At 53.5% G+C, this 21,851-nt stretch overlaps 3 protein-coding genes and 1 long non-coding RNA gene across 4 annotated transcripts in view; 3 read left to right on the top strand and 1 right to left on the bottom strand.

The window, feature by feature from the left end:
• ACSF2 (acyl-CoA synthetase family member 2) overlaps positions 1–4,548 on the top strand; it is a 38,215-nt gene extending 33,667 nt beyond the window's left edge. Inside the window, exons 11-16 of the mRNA XM_063351992.1 lie at positions 1,620–1,727; positions 1,873–2,024; positions 2,484–2,625; positions 3,944–4,054; positions 4,178–4,246; positions 4,334–4,548. Coding sequence (XP_063208062.1) covers positions 1,620–1,727; positions 1,873–2,024; positions 2,484–2,625; positions 3,944–4,054; positions 4,178–4,246; positions 4,334–4,384 — 633 coding nt within the window. The 3' untranslated portion in view covers positions 4,385–4,548. The remainder of the gene's footprint in view (positions 1–1,619; positions 1,728–1,872; positions 2,025–2,483; positions 2,626–3,943; positions 4,055–4,177; positions 4,247–4,333) is intronic.
• A 147-nt stretch (positions 4,549–4,695) lies between these two features.
• LOC134523266 (uncharacterized) lies at positions 4,696–6,689 on the bottom strand. Its single transcript, XR_010073280.1, has 3 exons — positions 6,131–6,689; positions 5,810–5,878; positions 4,696–5,416 (listed from the first exon to the last, which is right to left on the bottom strand). It is a non-coding gene; the product is annotated as an uncharacterized LOC134523266 (long non-coding RNA).
• Positions 6,690–6,722: 33 nt separating this feature from the next.
• Positions 6,723–9,618, top strand: RSAD1 (radical S-adenosyl methionine domain containing 1). The gene is made up of 9 exons (XM_063351993.1): positions 6,723–6,936; positions 7,749–7,882; positions 7,959–8,163; positions 8,238–8,603; positions 8,689–8,752; positions 8,833–8,980; positions 9,056–9,110; positions 9,223–9,326; positions 9,408–9,618. Exons 1-9 carry the CDS (start codon positions 6,775–6,777, stop codon positions 9,601–9,603), a joined length of 1,434 nt encoding a protein of 477 aa, XP_063208063.1. The 5' UTR covers positions 6,723–6,774; the 3' UTR covers positions 9,604–9,618.
• A 3-nt stretch (positions 9,619–9,621) lies between these two features.
• Positions 9,622–21,728, top strand: MYCBPAP (MYCBP associated protein). The gene is given in 21 exon segments (XM_063351987.1): positions 9,622–9,928; positions 10,802–10,926; positions 11,534–11,693; positions 11,799–11,902; positions 12,002–12,271; positions 12,274–12,303; positions 12,413–12,578; positions 12,861–12,976; positions 13,723–13,873; positions 14,133–14,248; positions 14,953–15,053; positions 15,739–15,850; positions 16,201–16,390; positions 16,922–17,109; positions 17,677–17,832; positions 18,006–18,251; positions 19,110–19,231; positions 19,972–20,087; positions 20,577–20,710; positions 20,903–21,082; positions 21,576–21,728. Coding segments are annotated over 21 exon segments (2,955 nt in total). The 5' UTR covers positions 9,622–9,861; the 3' UTR covers positions 21,681–21,728.
• The last annotated feature ends 123 nt before the right edge of the window (positions 21,729–21,851 follow it).

Raw genomic sequence — 21,851 nt, 5'->3', positions numbered from 1 at the left:
GCATTTGCTGTGAAGGCACGACCCAGGTGTGGGTGCCAAGGCTGTAGGAAGATGGTGGGGCCCTGTTGCAATTCGGTGGGCCAGAGCTGCTCATGTGTCAGTCTGGAGATCATAGAATCATAGAATCATAGGGTTGGAAGGGACCTCTGGAGATCATCTAGTCCAACCCCCCTGCCAGAGCAGGGTCACCTAGAGCAGGTTACACAGGAACACGTCCAGGTGGGTTTTGAATGTCTCCAGAGATGGAGACTCCACCACCTCTCTGGGCAGCCTGTTCCAGTGCTCTGCCACCCTCAGGGTAAAGAAGTTCCTCCTCATGTTTAGGTGGAACTTCCTATGTTCAAGTTTGTGCCCATTGCCTCTTGTCCTGTCCCCGGGCACCACTGAAAAGAGCCTGGCCCCATCCTCCCGACACCCACCCTTTAAGTATTTATAAGTGTTGATAAGGTCACCCCTCAGACGTCTTTTTTCCAGACTGAAGAGACCCAAATCCCTCAGCCTTTCCTCATAAGAGAGGTGTTCCAGTCCCCTAAATGTGGAGGAGAAAGGAGCAAACAGCATCAGCCCTTTCCCAGCCATGCTCTGCCAGCGAAGCAGCCATCAGTGACATTAGCGGGTGGGAGAGGAACCCTGCCTGATGACACACGATGTCCTGAGTGGGTTAGAGAGAGCAGAGCAGTGGCTCAGCATGTCCCACCGCTGAAACACAGCTCCCAAGAGCTGGAGGTGAAGCAGCAATTCCAGCAATGGTGCTGTTGGTGCAGCTCAGAGCTGCCCACAGCAGCTCCTGCCCAGCTCCTGCCGTCTCGGCAGGCCACTGAGTTGTGCATAAAGAGCTGGAATTTTCCTCCGAGGAGAAGTGACCTTCAGCTGAGGTGACTCAGAGCCTGCCGTTGGGATTAGCGGTGAGGGAGGTTTAGCAGCGAGAAGCTTTTGTCCTGCTGTGAGGCTTTCGGTCTGTAAGTGCAGCTGCGCCGGGCATCATGCAGCCTCGTGATGCCTTTCCGAGGGTTACAGGAGCTGATGTCTGCACAAAAGGATGTGGAGCAAGCGGCCGTGCTACGGGACATGCAGTCTCCCACAGGAGCCCACTGCTGGCTCCAGGCTTTTTCCAAAGCGATGTCCGATGTGCTCTGAGCTGTAGAAGATGAACTCAGCACCTTGCGTAGATGGCTGTAAGGGCACCAAGGCAACATCAGTGTCTGGCAGAGATGGTAGGGAGTCAACAGGACAGGGCTTGGAGAGACATAGGTTAAAAAAGAGGAGGGTGAACCCTGGGGTCCTCCAAGACAAGTAGTTGGGGTGTGAAAAGTACAGGACACCCAAAGTGTTGTGAGTGGTGGGGGTCTGCAGCACAGCGATGGAGGTGAGGAAGGCCAGGGCAGGCAGGTGCAGTGCTGCTTTAGCTCCTGGCTCTCCAGGACTCTGGCAGGAGTGTCTGGAGAGCTTCATCCATGGGCCAGGAGAGCCGAATGCTTGCTTGTCACCTGAGTGACTTGTGAGAACATCCTCCTCCTGCCCCAGTCTTCCCCGTGCTTATCAATAGCTTCATCTTTCCCATGCCTGGAGCTGTACAGTCCTTTTTCCCCTCTAGGCATGTATCTTCTCTTGTGTTGCAGGTTGCCTATGGGACCACAGAAAACAGCCCTGTCACCTTCATGGGATTCCCCAATGACAGCATCACCAGAAAAACTGAGACGGTGGGATGCATCTTCCCCCACACGGAGGTGACCATGACCCTCCCCACCTGCTCCAGGTCCTCTGCCTGCAGCAGACTTTGGACTGTCCTCCCTGTTTCGTGCTGGAGTCGGGGCAGGCCATCACGTTTGGCTCAGACGTCCCCTCCTAAGCCCTTCGTCTCTTGAATTGCAGGCAAAAATTGAGGATCCAGAAACAGGGCAGCCTGTGCCTCTGAACACTCCTGGGGAGCTTCAGATCCGTGGCTACTGCGTCATGCTGGGCTACTGGGACGACCCTGCCAAGACGAGAGAAGTGCTCACTGCTGAGAACTGGTACAAGACGGGGTGAGTCTGGAAACAGCCCTGCTCCTCCCGGTCTGTCCTGCTGGATGGGGACGGGTATGTACAGGAGCACCTTGGCTGAGATTTCCAAAGTAGGGGAAACTGGCCCAATTTAGCCCTCCGATCTCTCTGTGAAAGTTCGGAACAGCTTTTAGCACAGAGCCCTCGGTGCCCAGTGCCCCTGGAGGCGGGGATGGTCACCTCGCTACGGGTGCGATGGAGGTGCTGTGGGGGTACACAGCAAGGGCAGGAATCTCCTCCCCCCCGAGCCCTGATGTTTGTGTGATGCTGCCGGTGGCAGTGTCTGTATCAGGAGCTCTCTGATTTCATCCATGTGTTCAGGTGGCGTCTCAGTCGTTACCCTCCGGATACCCTGACCTGGCCTCCAGACCAGGCTGGGTGGGAGCATCAGCCGTTCTTCCACCCAGCTGGGACAGGACTAGGAGTGTGGTGTTGTTGCAGGGACCTTGCAAGCCTGGATGAACACGGCTACTGCAAAATTATAGGCCGTTGCAAGGACATGATTATTCGAGGAGGAGAGAACATCTACCCAGCGGAACTCGAGCAGTTTCTCCACACCCATCCCAAGGTTGAGGAGGCCCAGGTGAGCAGGGGGAGGTGAGGTCAGCAAGCAGCCATGGTTCCTGTGGTGGGAAACCTGTACACAAAGCTGCTGGGACTGCTGCTTGGGACCTGGTTGTCTTCCTGTGTTTTCAGCATCTCCCTTTGTGTAATACTGGTTGGCAAGCGGGAGAGAAAGGCTCATGGCATGGAAGGGGCAGGCAGAGCTCCTGGCATGGGGCACATCGGTTCGGACAAACCCCTCATGCACCAGCTTCACGTCTGCAAAGTAGTGACTGTCATTCTTCTTCAGTTGTTAAACTGCCTGTCCGCTTTCATAGCTCTCTGAAATTCTTACTTGGAAAGCAGTCTGGAAGGAAAAGCTTTTACTGATAATTAATTACTAAACTCCTAAATCTAAAAAGACTCCTCCAGCAAGTCCCTGGAGGTGAGGAGTCAGACTTGGTTTCACCCCTTCACAAGACAGCGATGATTTGCAGCATTGAGCAGCTGCTCCCAATCTGCCGGGATTGTTCTCCTCCAGGTTTTGTGCCAGACAAGTTTCCCCATAAATAAACCGGTTATTTAGTCAGTGTTGTGCCTGTGCCAGGCTAGCATCTCTCCCTGGAACAGCCCCAGTGCAGATGGGTTGCAAACCAGCCCTGTTTATGTAGTTTCTAGGGCTTTATGTCACTGCTCTGGACTCAAAAGGATCGACGTGTCTGTAGGATTTCGAGATGCTGGTTCAAGGCGGGGAATGACAGTAGGACTCTTGTGAAATGGTGTGAGCAAACTTTAGAGAGAGATCAGGCTTGGGAAGCCCGTCTCCTGGTGTCACGGGCAATGGTTCGCTAAGACTTGCCATTATAAGGGTTTCAAGTAATCCTTTAATTCCACTTCATCCCTCTCCTGCTGTTTCATCGGGAGATCCCAAAGCACTTGAAGCAGCCTCCCATGTCTCCCTGCTGGTCGTGAAACCTGTTGCCCCATTTTTGGGGGAAGCAGAGGCACACAGAGGGATGACAGGTCCACGTTGCAGCTATGGTGAGCTGCCGCCCGGCTGGTCTGACTCAGCCCTCGCTCCAGTGATTTTGCAAAACCGAAGGAAGACGCTGGTGTCTGGGCACCCAGCCTGCTCTGCCGCCTTTCCTCTGGTGGGGAAGTCCTTCCAGGAGGGTTCCATGTCGTGTAGAAAGCACTGGTGGGATGGTCAGGCAGCCTAGGCTACCTGCACGCAGTCCCACGCCACCACTCCAGCATCCCGTGGCGTGGGTCAGGGCTCGCGCTGTGGGCCAGCAGACATACCCTGTGGGAGGAGAAGGATATCCCCAGGGGTCACACCATCTGTCTGTCCCAACCAGGTGGTTGGTGTGAAGGATTCGCGGATGGGAGAAGAGATCTGCGCCTGCATCCGAGTGAGGGCTGGGCAGAACTGCACCGAGGAAGAGATTAAAGCTTTCTGCAAAGGGAAGGTGGGTCTCCCACTCTGCCCAGTAATTCAGTCCCTGACAGACCAGTACACCCAGTGGGTAGTGCCAGCTGGGCTGGCTACGCTATTCTGGCAGGTTGTGTAGCGCTTGGTTTTCTCTTCCCAGATCTCCCATTTCAAGATCCCACGTTACGTTGTGTTTGTGAGTCAATACCCGCTCACCGTCTCAGGCAAGGTAAGAGGGGCTGGGGCAGGGCAGGAGCCTCCTGTCCCATCTCCCGTCTGAGTCTCTCCTCCTCCTCCTCTCTGCACTTTATTCCAGATTCAGAAATACAAGTTAAGGGAGCAGATGGAGAAGCACCTTCAGCTCTGAGCTTGGGAAGGCAGAGCGAAAAAACAGGATAAATCAGCCCCACTTCAGCCAGCTTTGCGTCAGCTTTTCACCTGTGCCTTGGGCTACGCAGTGGAGACCTTCTCTTCCCGACATCAGGCTGATGGCACTTCTAGTTAATAAAACAGAGCTCCTTTTTTTCCCCAGTTGGGTTTGTTTCTTTGCCAACAGAAATACTGCGGTGTGAGGAAAGGATGCTTATTTCTGGAGTTCTCTCCTGTTACTGAAAGACCTTATGAAGGCTTTAAAATCTTGCATCTCTGAGTAATTTGGCTGCAGCCATTTCAGAGGACTTTGCGGGCCTGAACAGATGCTGGTAGATATTTTACTGATATTTTAAGTCATAACAGCCTGGCCTGGCTTCCAAAGGTAGGTGAATGCCTCCTCTGCTTGGTTGTTGCTGGGACTCCCAGGTCACATAACCCAGTTGATGAACTTGAAATGAGGGGCAGGGGCTTTAGAAAATGAGTCTTTGCATGGGAAGGGGCTCCCGAAAGCCGGCTGGAAAAGCTTGCTCTGTTCCCACACCTCCCCAGGCCTTCTTACCCCCAAAGAAACTTCTCCAAGGTAGACTTGGCATCGTTTATTTTATTGTTTTGGACAAGACAGTAGAGATTTAGCAGAAATACCAAAGTTCCTGTCCCAGCGCAGTGTGAAGCAGAGCATATCCAGGACAGCGTTTTACGGGAGTTGGTATCTCCCAACCATGAAACACCACGCCAAGAAGTGGAAGAGCAGAGCTCCTCTTCCTTCCCGGCAGCAGTCTCCCACCCCAGCTGGGATGCAGATAACTCTCACCGACCTCCCGCCTGTCTCCTTCCTTCCTAAGCAGGGCTGGTGGCTGGGCCCCCGCCTCCGCGCTGGGGCTTCCTCCGGTGGCTGGGGGAAACGGTGCAATGAGGAGGGAGGTCAAGCGTCGGTGAGATCTTGATCCCGGATCTCCCAGCTGGACTGTGGGCTCTGCCCATGGAAGCAGACCGAGCGGACAACAAGCCCAGTCTTCATGTCTGCTTTCTGGAAGAGACAAATGGGATGGTTCGTGTCAGACCCTTCCCCTCGATGTCTCTGCTGCGAGTTCCTCCACTGTTCCCAAACTGCTCCTGGGACTGTTGTCTCCAGCTTCACCTCTGCCCACCCCAAGCAACCCTCGGGTCTCCTCCCTGCCCTGCTTTTAGGACCCTTATGAACCTTCGTTCCCAGAAGAGGAACCGTTACCTCCATTACAGTGACTGAGGGACACAGTGCAGCTCTAGGTCTGATGTCTAGGGAAGGACATTTTACCTTCCTTTGCTTCCCACAGCATTGACCCAGGTGTGGGACAGGCTTGCAGCAAGAGGAGCTTCTCCTCTGGTTCCTGTCCGATACCTCTACCCTTTGCACAGACCCCGGAGCGCCCTGTGTACTCACCGTCATTGGGGGGTTGCTGGTAAGAAATGAAGGTGGGGTCAGCCCTGGCTTGTGTGGGTGGACAACCTGCTGAGAAACACAGCGAGCACTGGTCACAGCCAGCACAGGGCGGGTACTGGCCCCCGTCACTGCTGCCACAGCTCCCAGGAGCGGTGCTGGGTCTGAGCCCCAGCAGAGCCGGGGTGCCCGGGAAGCTTCCCCTGCCATCCCCATCCCCTTCCCAGGGGCACATCCAGCCCTTGCCGCCCAGGCCACCTCCTGAGGTGTCCTATGGGCATCCCACCCCCCTGGGACGTCGCAGCTCCATCTGCAAATACTCACAGGAGAGGAAAAGATGACCCTTGTGGCTGGCAGCATGGCCTCGGCGGGTGCATGGGGCTGCAGGCAAAGCTCTAGGGCTTCTGCCCTTCCCCGTGCCCTGGCCCCGCTCTTATAGCCCTCGCTGCCAGATGGGAAACTCCCGGTGTCCGGGGGTGTCTTCCCAGGGATGGGGGGTTACGTCAGGGATGGGTTACTCTGAACTACTCACTCCTGGCCTGGAAACAGGAATCTGCGGCCACAGCCTTTGTCACAGGCATTTCTCACTTCTCCGTGGCTATTAATAGCGCAAATTAAGAAAGAAAATGCCTGGGACCGTTAGGGCTGGGTTTGCACAACCCTGCGTGGAGTCGGGCCACGGCTCGCTCGCAGAAAGGGCTGAGCAGCCCCTGAACCGGGAAACCCTCCTCCGGCCCCGGGGGGAGCGGGGACACGTCCCGGGGGGGGGGGTGCCCGAGCCTCGTCGCGTGGCCGGGACGGCCCCGGGGGCGGACACCGGCCCCGCCGCCCCCAGCTGCCATCGTGCCCCGCACGACCCCGGCCGGGAGCAAACGGCTCTGCCCCCACCCCGCCCTCCGTACCGGCGGGGGGCGACAGGGCGGCGGTGCCGGGGCTCAGTGCCCGCCTCGGGGCGGTGCCGGGGCCCGATGGTGGCGCTGGGGTGGCGGCCGGCGGCGGCGGCGATCGCTGCGGCGCGGCCCGGCTGGGGCGGCCCGGGACGGGGTCCGGGAGCGGGTCCTGCCTCGGAACCGGCCCCCGGGACCGTCCCGCAACCGGCCGCCCCCGCCACGGCCGCCGTCTACGTGCACGTGAGCGGGGGACACCGGGGCTGTGCATGGGGGGGGCACGGGGACGTCGGGCTCGCACACGGGGGGGGGGGCACACACGGGACCCAGGGACTCGCACGCGGAGGGGGCGGACGGGAATCCTGGTCTTGCACACGGGAGGTCACGGGGACCCCGGGCTTGCACAAGGGAGGGGGGGCGTGGGGACACCGTGACTGCACACGTGGGGGGAGGGACCCCGGGACTTGCACACGTGGGGGGCACACGTGGGACCCAGGGACTTGCAGACGTCGGGGGTGCACGGGGACCCTGGGCTTCCGCACGGTGCGGGGGGGCAGGGGGATCCCCGGCCTTGCACACGTGGGAGGGGGGGATGGACCCTGGGCTTGCACACCGGGGGGTGAGCAAGGGGACACAGGGGCTTGCACGCAGCGAGGAGGAATCCAGGGATTTGCACACGTGGGGGTGTGCGTGGGGGCCCCAGGCTTGCACACGGGGGGGCACACATGGGGCTCCGGGGTTTGCACACATCGTGGGGTGACTGTGGGACCTTGGGGCTCACACACGCGTGGGTGCATGGGGACCCCGCGGCTTGCAGGCGTGGGGGGGGGGCATCCCAGCCTTGCGCAAGTCATGGGGCAGGCGTGGGGGGTGCTGGGGGGGTCCCCAAGCTGTGCACATGAAGGATGGCACCTGTGGGGCACACACCTCGTGCCCCTAGGGCAGGTGGGGAGTGCTGGGGCCTGTGCATGGGGCTGGGGCTGTCCTCCCCATCCCGAAATGGAGTGCTGAGGGGTGGGGATGTGGCCGTCCCCCACGGCACCCTGTGCCCGCAGTGGCCCTACTGCCGCAAGCGCTGCTCCTACTGCAACTTCAACAAGTACGTGGTGCCGGCGGTGGATGAGGCGGCCATGCGCGCCTGCCTGGTGCGGGAGGCTCGCACCCTGCTCCGCCTCAGCCAGGTGCAGAGGTGGGTGCTCATGGGGAGGGGCTCGGGGGGGACCCTTTGGTGCCCACCTGCATCCTCCCCACTATCTGCCTCACAGCGTCACCTCCGTCTTCTTCGGCGGGGGCACCCCCAGCCTGGCCAGCCCCTGCACCGTGGCGGCGGTGCTGGAGACCATTGCAGGGACTGCCCACCTCCCCGCCGGCGCCGAGGTCACACTGGAGGCCAACCCCAGCTCCGCCAGCCCCCCGCGCCTCGACGGATTCAGGGTGGCTGGCATCAACCGCCTCTCCATCGGCGTCCAGGTGAGAGGGGCTCTGTCCCGTCCGTCCCCACAGCCCCGCCTGTGTCTCCCCCTGCCACTGTGCTCCCTTCGCAGTCGCTGGATGATGCCGAGCTGCAGCTGCTGGGCCGGGAGCACACGGCGGCGGAGGCGCGGGGGGCCGTGGAGGTGGCGCGGGGGCTCTTCCCCGGCCGAACCTCCATTGACCTCATCTTCGGGCTGCCAGGGCAGAGCCAGAGCGCCTGGGCCCGGGGGCTGGAGGCGGCGCTGGGGCTCTGCGACGACCACGTCTCTCTGTACCAGCTGACGCTGGAGCGGGGCACAGCACTGGCGGCGCAGGTCTCGGGGGGGAACCTGCCCGCACCCCCCCAGGACCTCCTGGCCGACATGTACCAGACCGCCTGCACCATGCTGGTGGCTGCTGGCTTCCGACACTATGAGGTCTCCAATTTTGCAAGGAAGGTGGGGTGTCACCCCTCCCCTATGCAACACCACCCCCCCCAGCGGGCTCAGCCCCCCCCTTACACCACACCCCATTCTCACCCAGGGCGCCCTCAGCACCCACAACCTCTCCTACTGGCGGGCTGAGCAGTACATCGGCGTGGGGCCGGGTAAGCCGGCGTGACAGGGAGGTGTGTGCATGGCCATGTGTGCCCCCTGCACCCCATTATTGTCCCCCCCGCCACTGTAGGGGCGCACGGGCGCTTCGTGCCGTGGGGTGAAGGTGGTTGCAGCCGGGAGGCCCGTGTCCAGACGCTGGAGCCGGACGCCTGGATGCGGGAGGTGCAGACCCGGGGCCACGGCACCAGGCGGCGGGTGGTGCTGAGCCCGCTGGAGCAGTGAGTAGGGGGCTGTGCGTGTCCCCGTGCCCCCTCCCCTGCCGGGCCGCCCCCCAGCTCTCCCCATGCCTGCAGGCTGGAGGAGGTGCTGGCCCTGGGGCTGCGCACGGACGAGGGTGTCACACACGAGGTGAGGAGCAGCGTGGGGGAAACGACGCCAACCCCGCCATTAACGACTGTTCGGTAACGACCCGCCAGTAACAATGACCTGCCGGTAACGATGACCGTCCCCGGGCGCACAGCGCTGGGGGCGCTTCTCCCCCCACCTCAGCCTGGAGGCCGTGTTCGGGGCGCCGGGGGAGGCGGCGGAGCTGCAGCAGCGGGGCTGGCTGGTGCTGGATGGCGGGTGAGCCCCAGGGGGCCGCGGCGGGGGCGGGGGGCGGTTCTCCGGTGCGGAGCCGGGGCTCAGCCGCCGCTTTTCCCCCAGCGGCCTGCGGTGCCGGCGGGAGGGCCTGGCCCTGCTGGACTCCCTGCTGCCCGGCCTGCTCTGCCAGCTGCAGCGCGGCTGGGCCCGGCCGCCCGCCACGGCGCAGCCCGGGACACCGAGGAGAGGACCGACGGGGGACGGTGGGGAGGCCGCGCCGGAGATGGCGGGGGCTGTAAGCGACGGCAGTGGAGAATAAAAGACGAGAGCAGTGCCCTGGCTGAGAGCGGTGGGGGGCGGCTGCCCGGGGGTGCCCGGTGCTGGAGGCCCGGCCGGGCCGCTGCCGCGCCGCGCATGCGCGAGGCGTGCGTACGTCGGGCGGTTGTCGGCCCGCCCTCCGGAAGCGGTGCCATAGAGTGGCGGCGGGAGGAGCCCCTCTAGGCGGCGCGGGAGGCTTTCTCTCTGTGGTGCGCGGGCGCCGTTGCCATGGCGGCCGGGCGCGGAGCGGGCCGGCGGGATGCGGCGAGGCTGCGGAAGGCCCGGCACGGCCCGGACCGGCGGCAGCCACGGCTCGGAGCTCCCCGGTACGGCCCAATGCCCGGACCGGCACCCCCCGGTGCGGCCCAACGCGGGGTCCGGACCGGTGCCCACCTTCCAGGTGTGGCCCAATTCCCGGCCCGGTCCCCCTGGTACGGGCGGCCGAGCCCCGGGCCTGGCTTGTGCCCTCATCGCGGCCGGGGCCTTGCTCCCGAGCCCCGCACCGAAGCCACCATAAGCAGCCCCTTCCCCACTCAGTGACACCCCTCGCCCCCCTTTTTTCTTCTTATTCTATTATTATTTTTTTTTTCCCTGGGAAGGCTCCCCCGGTGCCGAGGAGCTGGTCCTGGCTGTAGGGTCTTGCAGGTTAAGGCTACGGGGGGAAACAAATCCCCGGTGGGATTCCCTCAGCATGCCCTGCCCGGTGGCGGCCTGTGCTGGGGAGCGCTGCCCTGCGCCCAGCTCTGCAGGAGTTCTGCTATTTATGAGGGTTTTTTTGCTAATTAGGAGCTTCTGAAACTCCCACGGCTCGCTCCCTGTGTGGCGCTGGGCGAGCGTGGCGCGGCTGTGCCGGGGCATTGTGTGTTCGGGGTCGCAGCTGGAGCAGGGAACTTTCCAGGAATTTGCTCGTCTGCCTGCACAGAGCACAGGCTGTATTTATCTTATCCCTGGTCTCTCCTCTAGAAAAAAGTGTGAGACAGTTGAATCCCAGTGACCCACTTTGGTCCTCGTAGCTTCTCAGAGTTTGATTTTTCCAATTATAAGAGGTGCTGGATTTAACTGTTCTGCGCAACCTTAAAAAAACCCCAAACAAACACAACGCAAAACATAGTTCAGCTGGATATGACTGACCAGGCTGAACGAGGAAGATGGGGTTTCCTTGGGAGGCTGAAGAGGAGGTCTCTTCATCTGTTTTTCAGGCAAGAAGGAGAAGACACGTGAACTGTCCTCCTTAACAATTGCAGACAAGCCTACACCTGTTTCGTGTGTTCTGCAAGGAGATGACATCCAGGCGCTTGCAATTAAGGTGGAAGACCTCGAGAAAGTATGTATTTTTACTGATAGAAACAGCTGCCTTAACTGACACTCTATTTTGTGTGTTTACCAGAGGGTGCGGTCCATTTACTTAAACCAAACCCCACTCTTGGAGTTCCGTTCTCATTCCATTTTGTCTGTCTTGCTTTTTATGATCAGATCGTTTTATCAGATCATCAGGCCCAGTTGCTAAAAGTAAAGGATTATGAATCCTTACACAGTTTTTTCAAATGGAAGGCTAAGTCATCTGCCTCTTCAAAATTATGTTTCCGTCTTTCTGGTCTAATAAGACTTATAAGTTCTTTAGTAACTATCACGGCATCCCTTCTAAAACTAGAGTCAAACTGTGGGAGTAGAAGCATTTGACACCAAACAACACAGCAGAAAGGTATTGGGAAAGTGATTTAAAACTCTGTTTTCTCTGCCCCAGTTGTAAAGCAGAGTCCAGAAAAGTAAGACAGTAACTATGCTGGTATCTCCACGTCCGTGTAACGTGCCTCTTAGGGGGAGGAACAGCCTGTACTGATATGACTTCTCTGTGTATCCTAGAAGGCTCAGAAGGAATGAAGGTGAGTCAGTCCGTACCTAATTGCATTGTGACTGTTTATTTTCTGCAGCTCCATGTTCCACACCCTCCCCATGATGCTGGGAGAATTCCGGTTAGGAAGGAATACCTCGTTCGAAAATATCGATCCAAAGAGACAAAGAAGGTAACAGATCTCCTCGTGGCATACCCTGCTTTCCCAAAGGCACCCAGGGAACTGCTGACGTTTGCTGGTAAGGTTAAACTTCACACCTTATCTTGGGGTTTTGGTTTTGCTAAGCCAAGCTTTAGTGACCTGGCGCTGGGGTTGGGGTTATTTTTTTGTGTGTGTGTTGTAGGACCAGAACTGTTTGGTGATGGCTGTGAAAAGATTCTGCCCCATCACATTTTGGGAAGTCTCAAGGAATTCAAGGAGGAAGCCTTGGCCAGAGGAAACGCTCAGGTTGGTTTGTAAAGTTACGAAAATGTTGCTGCACGGCACTTTTCCAGAGGTGGAGAGCGGTGCCCGCAGTACCTTTCAATGGTTTTCAGCACCTATCAGGATCAGGTCAGGCCCGAGGTGTGGTTTTCCCAACCTCTCGCACTCTGCGGGGAGGGTTTGCCTTCAGAGAAACTGCACCAACAGGTTTTGAATTCCTGCGTGCAGGAGAGGGACGTCATGGAGGGAAGAATTACAGAGGCTTCCTCTTCCATACGTGCTTCTGCTGATGGCGTCAGGCTGGCAAGGGAAGTGCTGGTGTTGCAGCAGTGCCGTTGCTCAAGTCTGATTACTCAGATAAATCCTTCCATTGTTTCAAAGTGTGTCCCTAGTGCCCTGTTTTTGTTCCTCTTCAGAGTTATCAGGTAAAAGTACTGTCAATCTGAAGAATTCTTTCCTCCTCCCCTCTCCCATTCTCATTGTGGTGGCAGTGTGTGCATAGAGAGGTTAATTTAACGCTTCCTCTCTCTTCAGCTAGCAGGTCTTATTGAGGTTTCTCATCAAGATGTTACTGCAGCAGCTTTAAAAGAGGAACATGGAGGAGAGAAGGTTCACCAGCCCCCACCAGCAGAGCACAAAGCTCTCCAGAACTGGCACCATCATATGACAATGAGGAAAAAGCAGGAGAAACATCTGGGAGGCGAGTAAAGCTGAGGCCTCGTTCTGTGGGCAGGTCGGGGAATTTGATGGCACCACAACAAACTGTAATGGTCGTAGCTGACCGGGGTTAATCCTGTTGCCATTGCATGTTCTCAGAGCTCCCCACGCTGCTAGTGCTAGTGGCCGTGGATGCTGTGGGGAGGTGAACTGGGGGAAGGACGGTGGATTTGGTGGGGACAGTGTAAGGGGGTTACACGTGAACAATAGGTAAAGGGTGTGCCCAGAAGTGCAGCATCAATGATCTGACATTCCTTCTTTATAGAAATTCTTCAGAGGCCAGAGAATGAATTGCTGATGAACACCTCGGAGGATTACAGACAAATCCAGGAAGAACGTGACCTCATTGACCGGTGTCTCCCTGCCCTGCTTCCTGGAAAGGTGAGAGCCCCACTTCCTCTGCGTCCTGATTGCTCTGTTCTTGTGAAAGAGTTAAGATGCTGGTGTAACATCTCTGAACGTAACAGAATGTAGTCAGTAACATCTCTGAAAATCTGTCATTAGATATTTATCAAAGCCACTTTAAGTCCTTCAGCCTACTGTGCAAGCAGAGCTTTCAGTGACTTTAAAAATAAAAACAGGAACTGTGCACTCTGTGCTCGTCAGAGGAAAATGGTGGTGTGCTTTGGCTCCTTGCTAAGGAACTGCGTTTCTTGAGATGCCATATCTTGATTATCACCAAAGGCTGTCGTGCACTGGGAAGTGGGACGTGCCGCAATTGCTGTTCCAGGGACAGAAAGATCTGATAGCTTAAGGCTTGAATTTTAGTGATTGCCATGGAGAAAGGGGTATGGGTAAGTCAGGAGGATTATGGGAGTATCCTATGTTAAAATTATTTTTTTACATTTATAGCACTATCAGAGAATTTGCATTTGTGTGAGGCACTATTTTAATATCACTCAACCTTCATGTGGCACTAGATAGAAGAAAGTTCTTCTTTTGTCTTTGACAGCAGCCTGGTAGAAATTTTGGCTTGCTCTGCAGAAAGTGATAATTTATAGACTTTTAAAATATCTGTATAAGCAGAGTTAGACCCCTTTTTCTATTTAGCTCCTATTCCCTGTGAAAATAACAGGCAGCCGTAATGCCTCTGCAAGCGTCAGCGTGAGCCTTGTTTTCCACCCTAGGGCTACCGAAGAGGAAGTGAATTCTGGAGACAGCCCGAGCGTATTGGAGATGAAGTCACTGGCCTGACGATGACACTGACTCAGAGAGAATGTGGCTACCCAGAGCCAGTCACTCATGTGGGGAAACCCCGCAGCATCCAGATGGAAATGGGTGAGGGAATGTCACAGAGAGGTGATTGCACAGAAACGGGGTACAAGTGTGGAGGGAGCGGCAGAAAGAAACAGTGACTCCAGCGAGTCTGGAGGCTCACGTTATAGCTGTCCCTTCCAACAGCTGCAGCACAAGCTACTTCCCAGTCATCTGTTGGACCTCCTCTTTAAAACACCATGAGACCAAAGTTTGGCAGAGAGTGAAATTAATAGACACGTGTGTATATAGACAGTGAGCTCTTGTGTGGGTATTTCCACAGGTCTGAAGCCTCCAAAGAGGATCCCTTTCCATCTAACCTGGCATAAGAGTCTTTTCCTGAATGAGCGACAGCAGGAGCTAAAATCTGTCCTAGAGGAGCTAGATTTTTATAAGCCGGTAAGACTAGAGGAGCGAAGACATTCTTTGCATCTCTCATCTCTTGTCAGATGCTGTAGAGTAACATAAAATTGCCAAGAACAGGATCTGAAAAAGCATTAGGAATCTAAAACTTAGGATCCACAGTGCTTATCTTGGAAGTTCCCACGTTTCCAAAGGGACACACCCATAAGAGTTGTCTGGCCTCCCTAAGTGTTGCGTGGAGTGGTCTAAGAACCTCAGAATAGGACCCTGAACGAGGAGCATGCAGCTCCCAAGACCTAGGCAATAAAAAAACCTGCTAAATGCGCATGTAGAACTTTGATTTAGTGCCTCAGGGCAGAGGAAAAACGCTTTCACCTGTGTGGAAGCCGTATCTGAAATAATCTCCTGAAGGCAGGTAGCCCCTCCTCTTAAAAACTGAACAGACCTCACATTTTCTTTCTGAAACCTGGCTCTGGGGATGAGAAGCGTGTGTGAAGGAGACTTTTCCCGTCCATGCACTGTTTATAGTGGGGAATGCAGTCATCTAGGATCTTGGGAGACCCAGAATGGTTCCTTCCTGTGGCTCCTGAACATTCATTGGGGACCTCTAAAAACCACCATAGGAGCAAGATATCTCAACTTCACTTTACTTGACTCCCTTGGTACATTCGTCGGGTGTTTTAACTTCCTTTCTATATAAAAAGAGAAATCGTGAGTTGGTCCTTTTTATGTATGTCCAGGATCTGGATGGACTGGAGGTGATTGGTAAAGGGCAGCCTTTCACATCTGTCTCAACAGAGCCTTTTCCACCTTCCACCCCTTCTGAAGAATCTGTGACCCTGTAAGTTTTACTTCATGGCAGAAATAAAGATTTTTGGGTATGTATCATCAGTCTGTAAGGGTATCCTTAACCATCCTTAGCCAGAATGCACAGGAGTCTCCACTGGGGAACAATAAAAGTCATATTCTAATACTAAAGTCAGCAGATTTAGGAATTAAGCAGTTCCCTTGTGCCTTAGGGCCTTGTGCCTAAGGAGCAAAAACCAGAGAAAAGTTTTGTTGTGTTTTGGTTTTGGGGTTGTATTTTTCTGAGGCCCCTCCACCAGTCTTCCCTCTGTGTGTCTCCAGAGCTTACATTAGGCAGGGTGGGGATTCTACTCTAAATTACCTCAATCCGGTTGTGTTTTTCCAGCTTTCCACTTCCATCATCAGTTTGCCTTTTTTCCCTCTGTCCTGTCCATCTGTAACGGGCACAACCCAAGGGCCTCTTCTTATTCAGTCCCGTACCCTCAGCCTTTCTTAGGCAGGAATCATTCTTTAATATTCTGGCTGTTCTGTCCTCCTTGATGGTGACAAGTAGCTAGCTGGAGTTTACCGCATCTGCAGGGCTGTGTCTATAAAGAGATGACTACGTGGAAAAGCATTAGTTGGATTATTTCTTCTAGGGTCTTGTAAATCACTCCTGGTTCTCCCCTCTCTGAAGGTGAATTTTGCTCCATAAAAATGCTGGCTCTTCTTTTCTTTAGCAGTGATTCCTTAAGGGACTGCCCCAGTGTGGTTCCAGAAGGAGTAGTGGGTCCGTCTTTAGATTTCTGTGGCCAGCCTGCTCGTTGGATCGACGGCACCACTTCTCGCAGGGTAATTGTGCGTTTTTTATTGTTTAGTCAAGCTAAGCCTGCTTGAGTTCCCGAATCACAGCTGTACAATGAGTGTCACTCCCAGGCCGGAGAATGGGCGATTTATTGTGAGCATAATAGATTATCCCTGCGTTTGCTCCGGAGACATCTAGAAACAGAAGGGGTTGCTCTGTCTGTGGCGTGAAGCTCAGATTCCCAGGCGCTCTCTATATAATGGCCATTTCATTGGACCTGCCTTACAAGTTCTCCTACCAAGGCTCATCCCTTTATTTGTGCTGTGCCTTCAGGCAAGATAAATCCTGCCAGATAGAGTAGAAATTGTTATCTTTGTCTTTTTCCTTTTCCTTGTAGGATGAAATTGGCATTGCTGCCCGGCTCACCTTTGAGACTTTGGTCGGTGAGAAAGCTGAAAGCTCCCTGATGGTGAGCAACGATGGCACAACTGCCATCTGGTATGACTGGATGAGGCTTCCCCAGAAGATTCCCTCCAGAGAAACGAAGGGGATAAGGATGCCGTGCTTTTACTTTGATATCAGATCTGGTATGAGAGCTGCTGATGTCGGAGACTTTTGTATGTAGAGCGGAGAGCACGTATTCAGGAGTTCTCTGAGATGCTGAGTCTGACTAATGGCAGAACAAGCCTGTTGGGTGATTCTCTTTAGGAAGCCACCCTGGGTGTCAGAGCTGACTCACGCCAAAAGAGGTGTGCGAGGCAGATCCCTTTCATGGGACTTGAAGGAAAGGAGGAGGTTGGCCCTATTCTGAATGTAAATGGGTGGAATACCGAGGAGTGAATCTTTTTTTCTGGTGCCAACTGGGCAGAATCTGCCAGGGAGAGTACTGAGCTTGCTGTCAAAGGAGCGTGCGGTGGCAATAACACCAGTTCGGTAGCATGGTGCCTGGGAGTAAATCTGGCAGGAAAAAAATAGCTGGATGAAGTGTGGTAACCAGCAAAGCTGTGGGAAAAGAGTCTCATGCAGAGATAAGGACACTCGGGGTGGGGTTGGAAAAGAAGGGTCAAGTTAACCAGGTGGTTTCTTGCAGACCGATGCATTTTTCTCACTTATTTCAGGTGTATTGTTGCCCGGGGAAACTAGGAAATTTTCCTTTATTTTCAAGTCGGAGAGTGCAGGCATTTTCAGCGAGTCCTGGGAATTTAGGACACATCCTCTGTTATTAGGAGGAGCTCTGCTGCAGGTGACCCTTTGGGGAATTGCTGTGTATGAGGATATATTTGCTGACCTCAGAGAGAAACTGGAGGTAACCAAGCATGTAACTGCGTAACTGTGAGCTTTGAACTTAATATGCAAATAGAGGATAAGGATGGGAGGGGATGACATGGTATTTTTATTGCTACGCAATTAGGGCTGAGAGTGAGATGATGAGTTATTTACAGAATATCTGTACATACTTGAGCAGGTTTGCTAAATAAAATGGAAGAACTCTGCAATCTATTGTAATGTTGTTAATAAAGACATGATTGTGCCTCCTAAACTGTTCACACTGGTCCTTTAAAGACTGAATTTTCTGTTGGTGATGAATTTCATTACTTAGTGGCAACGGGATTATGTGTCGTACACTATGGTATCGGTTAAGGTATAAATTGAAAATTACACTACGCTTTGAAAAGTGTGGTTTGGGGGAGGATTTGTGGGGTTTATTTGAAAAGCTGTTGGAATTATTGCTCTGCTTAGCGGGATTTGCAGTTATTCTTGTCCTTGTAACCCTATGTAACGTACACATGTGGTTACTAGCGTGGGTGTGAATTTGCTTGTGTGTCTGTATATGGAACGGGAGCTCACACACGTGCTTCTTGTGGTGCCTCAGACTGACCTGGCTGCTCGAGAAGGTGCTGCTGTAGTAGAAGAGTATCTGAAGAAGCATCTTGTCCAACCACCTCGTGTCCGGACCCCAGAGCGCTCTCCATCTCCTGTGGATACCTATGTCACAGAGGAAGAGTTGTTCCACTGGAAGAATCCTGAGGTGATGTTTGCTGTTAGACGGGCTGCACAACTGAAAGAGTGGGGAGGGAAAACCCGTGGGGCTGGTGCATCCCTGGGTCTCTGGAGGCTGGCATGGTCTGCCATGGTGGCTTTAGCAATTAGGTTTGTGGAGGAAAGGCATAGCTCAATTCACTATTTACCCCGTTATCACAGTTTCATTATCAGCATCAAGTGGTAAAGCGGCTGCATGAACTGTGGAGATGGTACATGACTGTTCCTTCAGCCTCTGAGGAGAAAGTGCCCTCGCGCCAGAAGAGCACCGTGGAGGACACTCAGCACCAGGAGAGAACCTCGGAGGCTCTCCCTGCTCAGAGCAGCACCACAGAGGTGCCAGGTGTGAAGAGCATGCTTGAGGAGGCATCCTCAGGATGGAACCTCTCCCTGGATGACTTTAAGCAGGTGTTCACCCCTTTTCCCTCTAGTGCTGTGACAAGCTAGAGGTGTGTGACAGCGGTGTCTTCATTTTCCCTACAAATAGCCTGGCCTACCCCAGGGTGAGCCCACCCAAAGGTCTGCTTCCAATGTGCTGTGAGTTAGAGATGATTTACGATGTGTGTCGCAGAAAAGCACTTCAGCTCTGCTGACCACACCCTCGGTGCTCTTGTAAAGAGATTCCCAAGAGAGACTTTGAGGGCTGTTGTGTGAAGAAGAAAAGAGAACCACACAATGTAATAGATATTTTAAGCTCTTCCCCCATTAGCTTTCTGTCATCCCACGACTGAATGCGGGGGGCAGGCTAATTCTGCAGCCTCCTGTGGCTTCCCCAAGGGCTCCTCTCCTTGGAGAGTCCTTCCTATTCATCAGAGCGCTAAGGGGGCACTCATGACAGGCTGGGGATAAAGCACAGACCTCCCTAGATTAAAGCAAGAGTGGTTTGGATTCTGTCAGCACGGTTTTTCTGTAGTGCTCTCTTGGAAATCTCTCTGCCGCTTTCATAACTAATCTTTACTTCGGGGCCTTCTAGTTCGCTGAAATCCCTGTTCCCCAGCACACCTGGGAAGTTGCAAAGGGTTTACTGTCGATCTAACGGGGGGGTCTGGGATTGCTCCCCAAATTTTGGGTCGTGCGTGCACCTTGGCAAAATCCCGGCTATATAGGAAGCCACGTCTGGGTGTGTAAGCGCCCAGTGCAACCAGGTTTCAGACTGGTGTCCAGGAAGAGGGGTGATGGTGTGCTCGGTTGAGCTCCAGGTCCACGGACTGGGAACGAAGACAGAGAAGCAGCACTCTGCGGACCCTGTGTTTTCTCTTCCATCAGGCTATAAAGTCCATCCCCAAGGAGGAGCAGCGGGAAGCAGCACTGGCCCAGCTCAATAAGGCAGCACTGGAGCTGCGTCGTAAACGGAGGCCAACTCAGACAGACCTTTTGCATCAAATCTGGTGCGTTACCTTTGTGAGATAAAGCTTGTAAATGCATCGTGGGATCAACAGCCTTGGCAAGCTCTGTTGCAACTGTTGTGATTCAGACTGCAGATAATTATATGAGGTCTAGAAGTCACTTTACACTCTGGGTTTTTTTTATAGCTTAATTGTAGCAGCTGTCTAGGACCCAAATGCCTTTTTTTTTTTTTTTTTGAGATAAGTTTAGAATATTAAATGCATGTAATTTTGGGGAGTATACAAGATTATTTCTGGCAAGATTATTCTAGTCTATATTTATGAAACCTTTGGGTAATTTTCTGTACCCTTTTACTCAAGATAACTGTATCCTCCCTCATACAGTCTCACTGTTCTTTGCTCAGGCTCTCAGACTGTAAACACATCAACAGCTTTCTCGTTGCTTCCAAATTAGAAGGATGCGGGTTCTTCTCGGTAAACACAGAGAGCAGGTCGATGCTGATTTACCAACATGTGTCATGTTGAAGAGCAGGAGATCTAGTTTCACTGTAATATTTATGGGCCCGTAGGAGCTCGTTGATTTGCAAACCGTTGAGACTTCAGAGGGCTCAAACATGAGGGAAGTAATTTAGCTTCCCTCGACGCAGATTTTTTAGATGGTGGGGGCTGTTTTATTGGTTGGGTTGGACAGAGCAGCCCTCAGCTGCTCACTCCCGGGCACAGGGTAGAACAAGATGGCAATTGCTGTGCCTTCTCCCTTCTGATTCTGATACTTCCCTCAGTCTCCAGCTCTGGCGTGAAACGATCGATGGTCTGGTGAGTCGCTCCATGAGGCTGAGATCCCTGCTTGGCGTGCCTGAGAACACCGTCTATGTAGATGGTGTTCCAGAGGAAACAGGTAAATGGTGGTTTTAGACAGCACCTGATGTCTGCAGACTGTTGGAAATCCAGAAAACGTGCTGAATTTCAACTGAATTGGCAATTTCATCAGTTCCCCCTCCAAGCTTTTATAAGAAAATGCATTTTAAAAAAAAACGGCGGGTTGTGTGATACTCATTGTGATCTGTGGTTTGGTGTCATTAAAAAAACGCCACGCAAATAAGCCGTTTAATTGAGCTAGATGTAGCCATGGTTTTCACACAGACTAACCCAGAAAACCCTCGCTCGCTCGGGTCTCACGGGCTTGTTCTGATACACATCTGAGACCTGTGCATTCCTTCTTTAAACAAAGTAACTCGGCAAGGTATTGTTTTGCAGTGCAGTGTGCAGCTCAGATTATAAAACGAGGAAGATACATTGCAAAAGGAATATACTTGCACTGTGTGAGTGCAGTCTTTCTGGATGTGAAATTGTTGCTTTTGGGTAGTTGAAATTATTTCTTTTGTAGTGGAAGTAAAGCAACCCATAAAAGGAGGAAAGGAAGACAGAATAACCACTAGGAAAGAAGAGAGAAGGCCATCTGGTAGTAAGGAGAAAGAAGGCAAAAAAAGAACAACAAAGACAGCAGGGAAAGAGAAAGAGGTGTGTGTTAGGATGCCTATTGAAAACTAAGTGCTGGGGACAGTGTGATCTGTTCTGAGGTTGTGTATCCTGAGTTCATGCTGATTTCCAACCCAGCCAAAGAAGCGCTGCTTCTGGGAGGTGGATCTTACGGCAATCTGAAAGGTGTTCTGACCTGTGTCACTCTTTTCTTTTTCCTCTGTCCCTGAATAGGAACGTCCAAGCAGCAGAAAGTTAAAGGATGAGACAAAGCTGAAATTGTCCACTTCGCTGCTGGAAGTGAAAGAGGGAGCGCAGCCCGTGGAAGCTCTGACTGCAGATCGAGTAGAACCTCCTCAAGAGCAGGTGGACCCTGTTTTGTTTCGGACATACCAGGAAAAACTTTATGTTGAAGTGAGTCTTAACCAGAGCTTATGTCTTTGTTTCTTGGTTTTATTCTTTTTTGTAAGCTTACGTTGAAGCTTAGGTGGAGAGGTAAGCTTTTTGTTGAACTCGGAAAACCGTCAAACCGTGATTCTGTAGCAAGGTAAGTGTGAAATACAAGGAAAGTAAGATGTCCTTTATTCCAGCCTGGAATCTGTTAACATAAATCCAGCCATTACATAGCCACATGCGGGATTTCTATCTGGGATGTCTTTTAGCATGCTCGTGGACTCTTGAGGGATCAGCAGAATTAATTGTATCTCAGATAATGTTAAACACACTTCGTAGCCAGAAAAGTTATTACTAGAGCTAAGCTCTTTTAGCAGGCAGCCACTTTGATGTGGTTGTGTACGTGCCCATACGTTAATGTGCCCCTGCATGAGAAACCATTGCTTCGTCTGTCAGTTGTCATCAGCATTTCTTCCTGTGTTTTCACTGCGACTGTCTCCTCTTCATGCTGCAGGTCTACGGGCTGCTGAATTCAATGGTGAGCAAAATGGTTTCTTTGTTTGAGGACCTAGAGAAAGAAGATGCTCTAAAGTGGGAGAGCAAAGCCCTGTGTGACTAGAAATAGACTTACTTTTACAAAATAAATAAATAACCATATTTACACAGATCAAGTGGAGACTGTTCTTTCTGAAGTGATGCCGTGATTAGAAATACTGGGCTGCCTCCTTTCTGACACGCTGTGATGCGAGACTACTGCTAGATCATCTGTTACTTCTGCGGATGATCGCTT

This window comes from Chroicocephalus ridibundus, chromosome 14 (assembly GCF_963924245.1).
Source record: "Chroicocephalus ridibundus chromosome 14, bChrRid1.1, whole genome shotgun sequence".
Lineage (NCBI taxonomy): Eukaryota > Metazoa > Chordata > Aves > Charadriiformes > Laridae > Chroicocephalus > Chroicocephalus ridibundus.
The sequence above is the reverse complement of the archived record's forward strand: the minus strand, read 5'-3'. Positions and strand labels throughout refer to the sequence as shown.

What these genes read in the sequence shown, in the direction of transcription:
- RSAD1 (XM_063351993.1), top strand. Translation starts at nt 6,775, where the DNA reads ATGGTGGCGCTGGGGTGGCGGCCGGCGGCGGCGGCGATCGCTGCGGCG. An exon ending in CGGCCGCCGTCTACGTGCAC is followed by an intron (nt 6,937 to 7,748) that starts GTGAGCGGGGGA and finishes CTGTGCCCGCAG; the next exon opens with TGGCCCTACTGCCGCAAGCG. An exon ending in ACGAGGGTGTCACACACGAG is followed by an intron (nt 9,111 to 9,222) that starts GTGAGGAGCAGC and finishes CCGGGCGCACAG; the next exon opens with CGCTGGGGGCGCTTCTCCCC.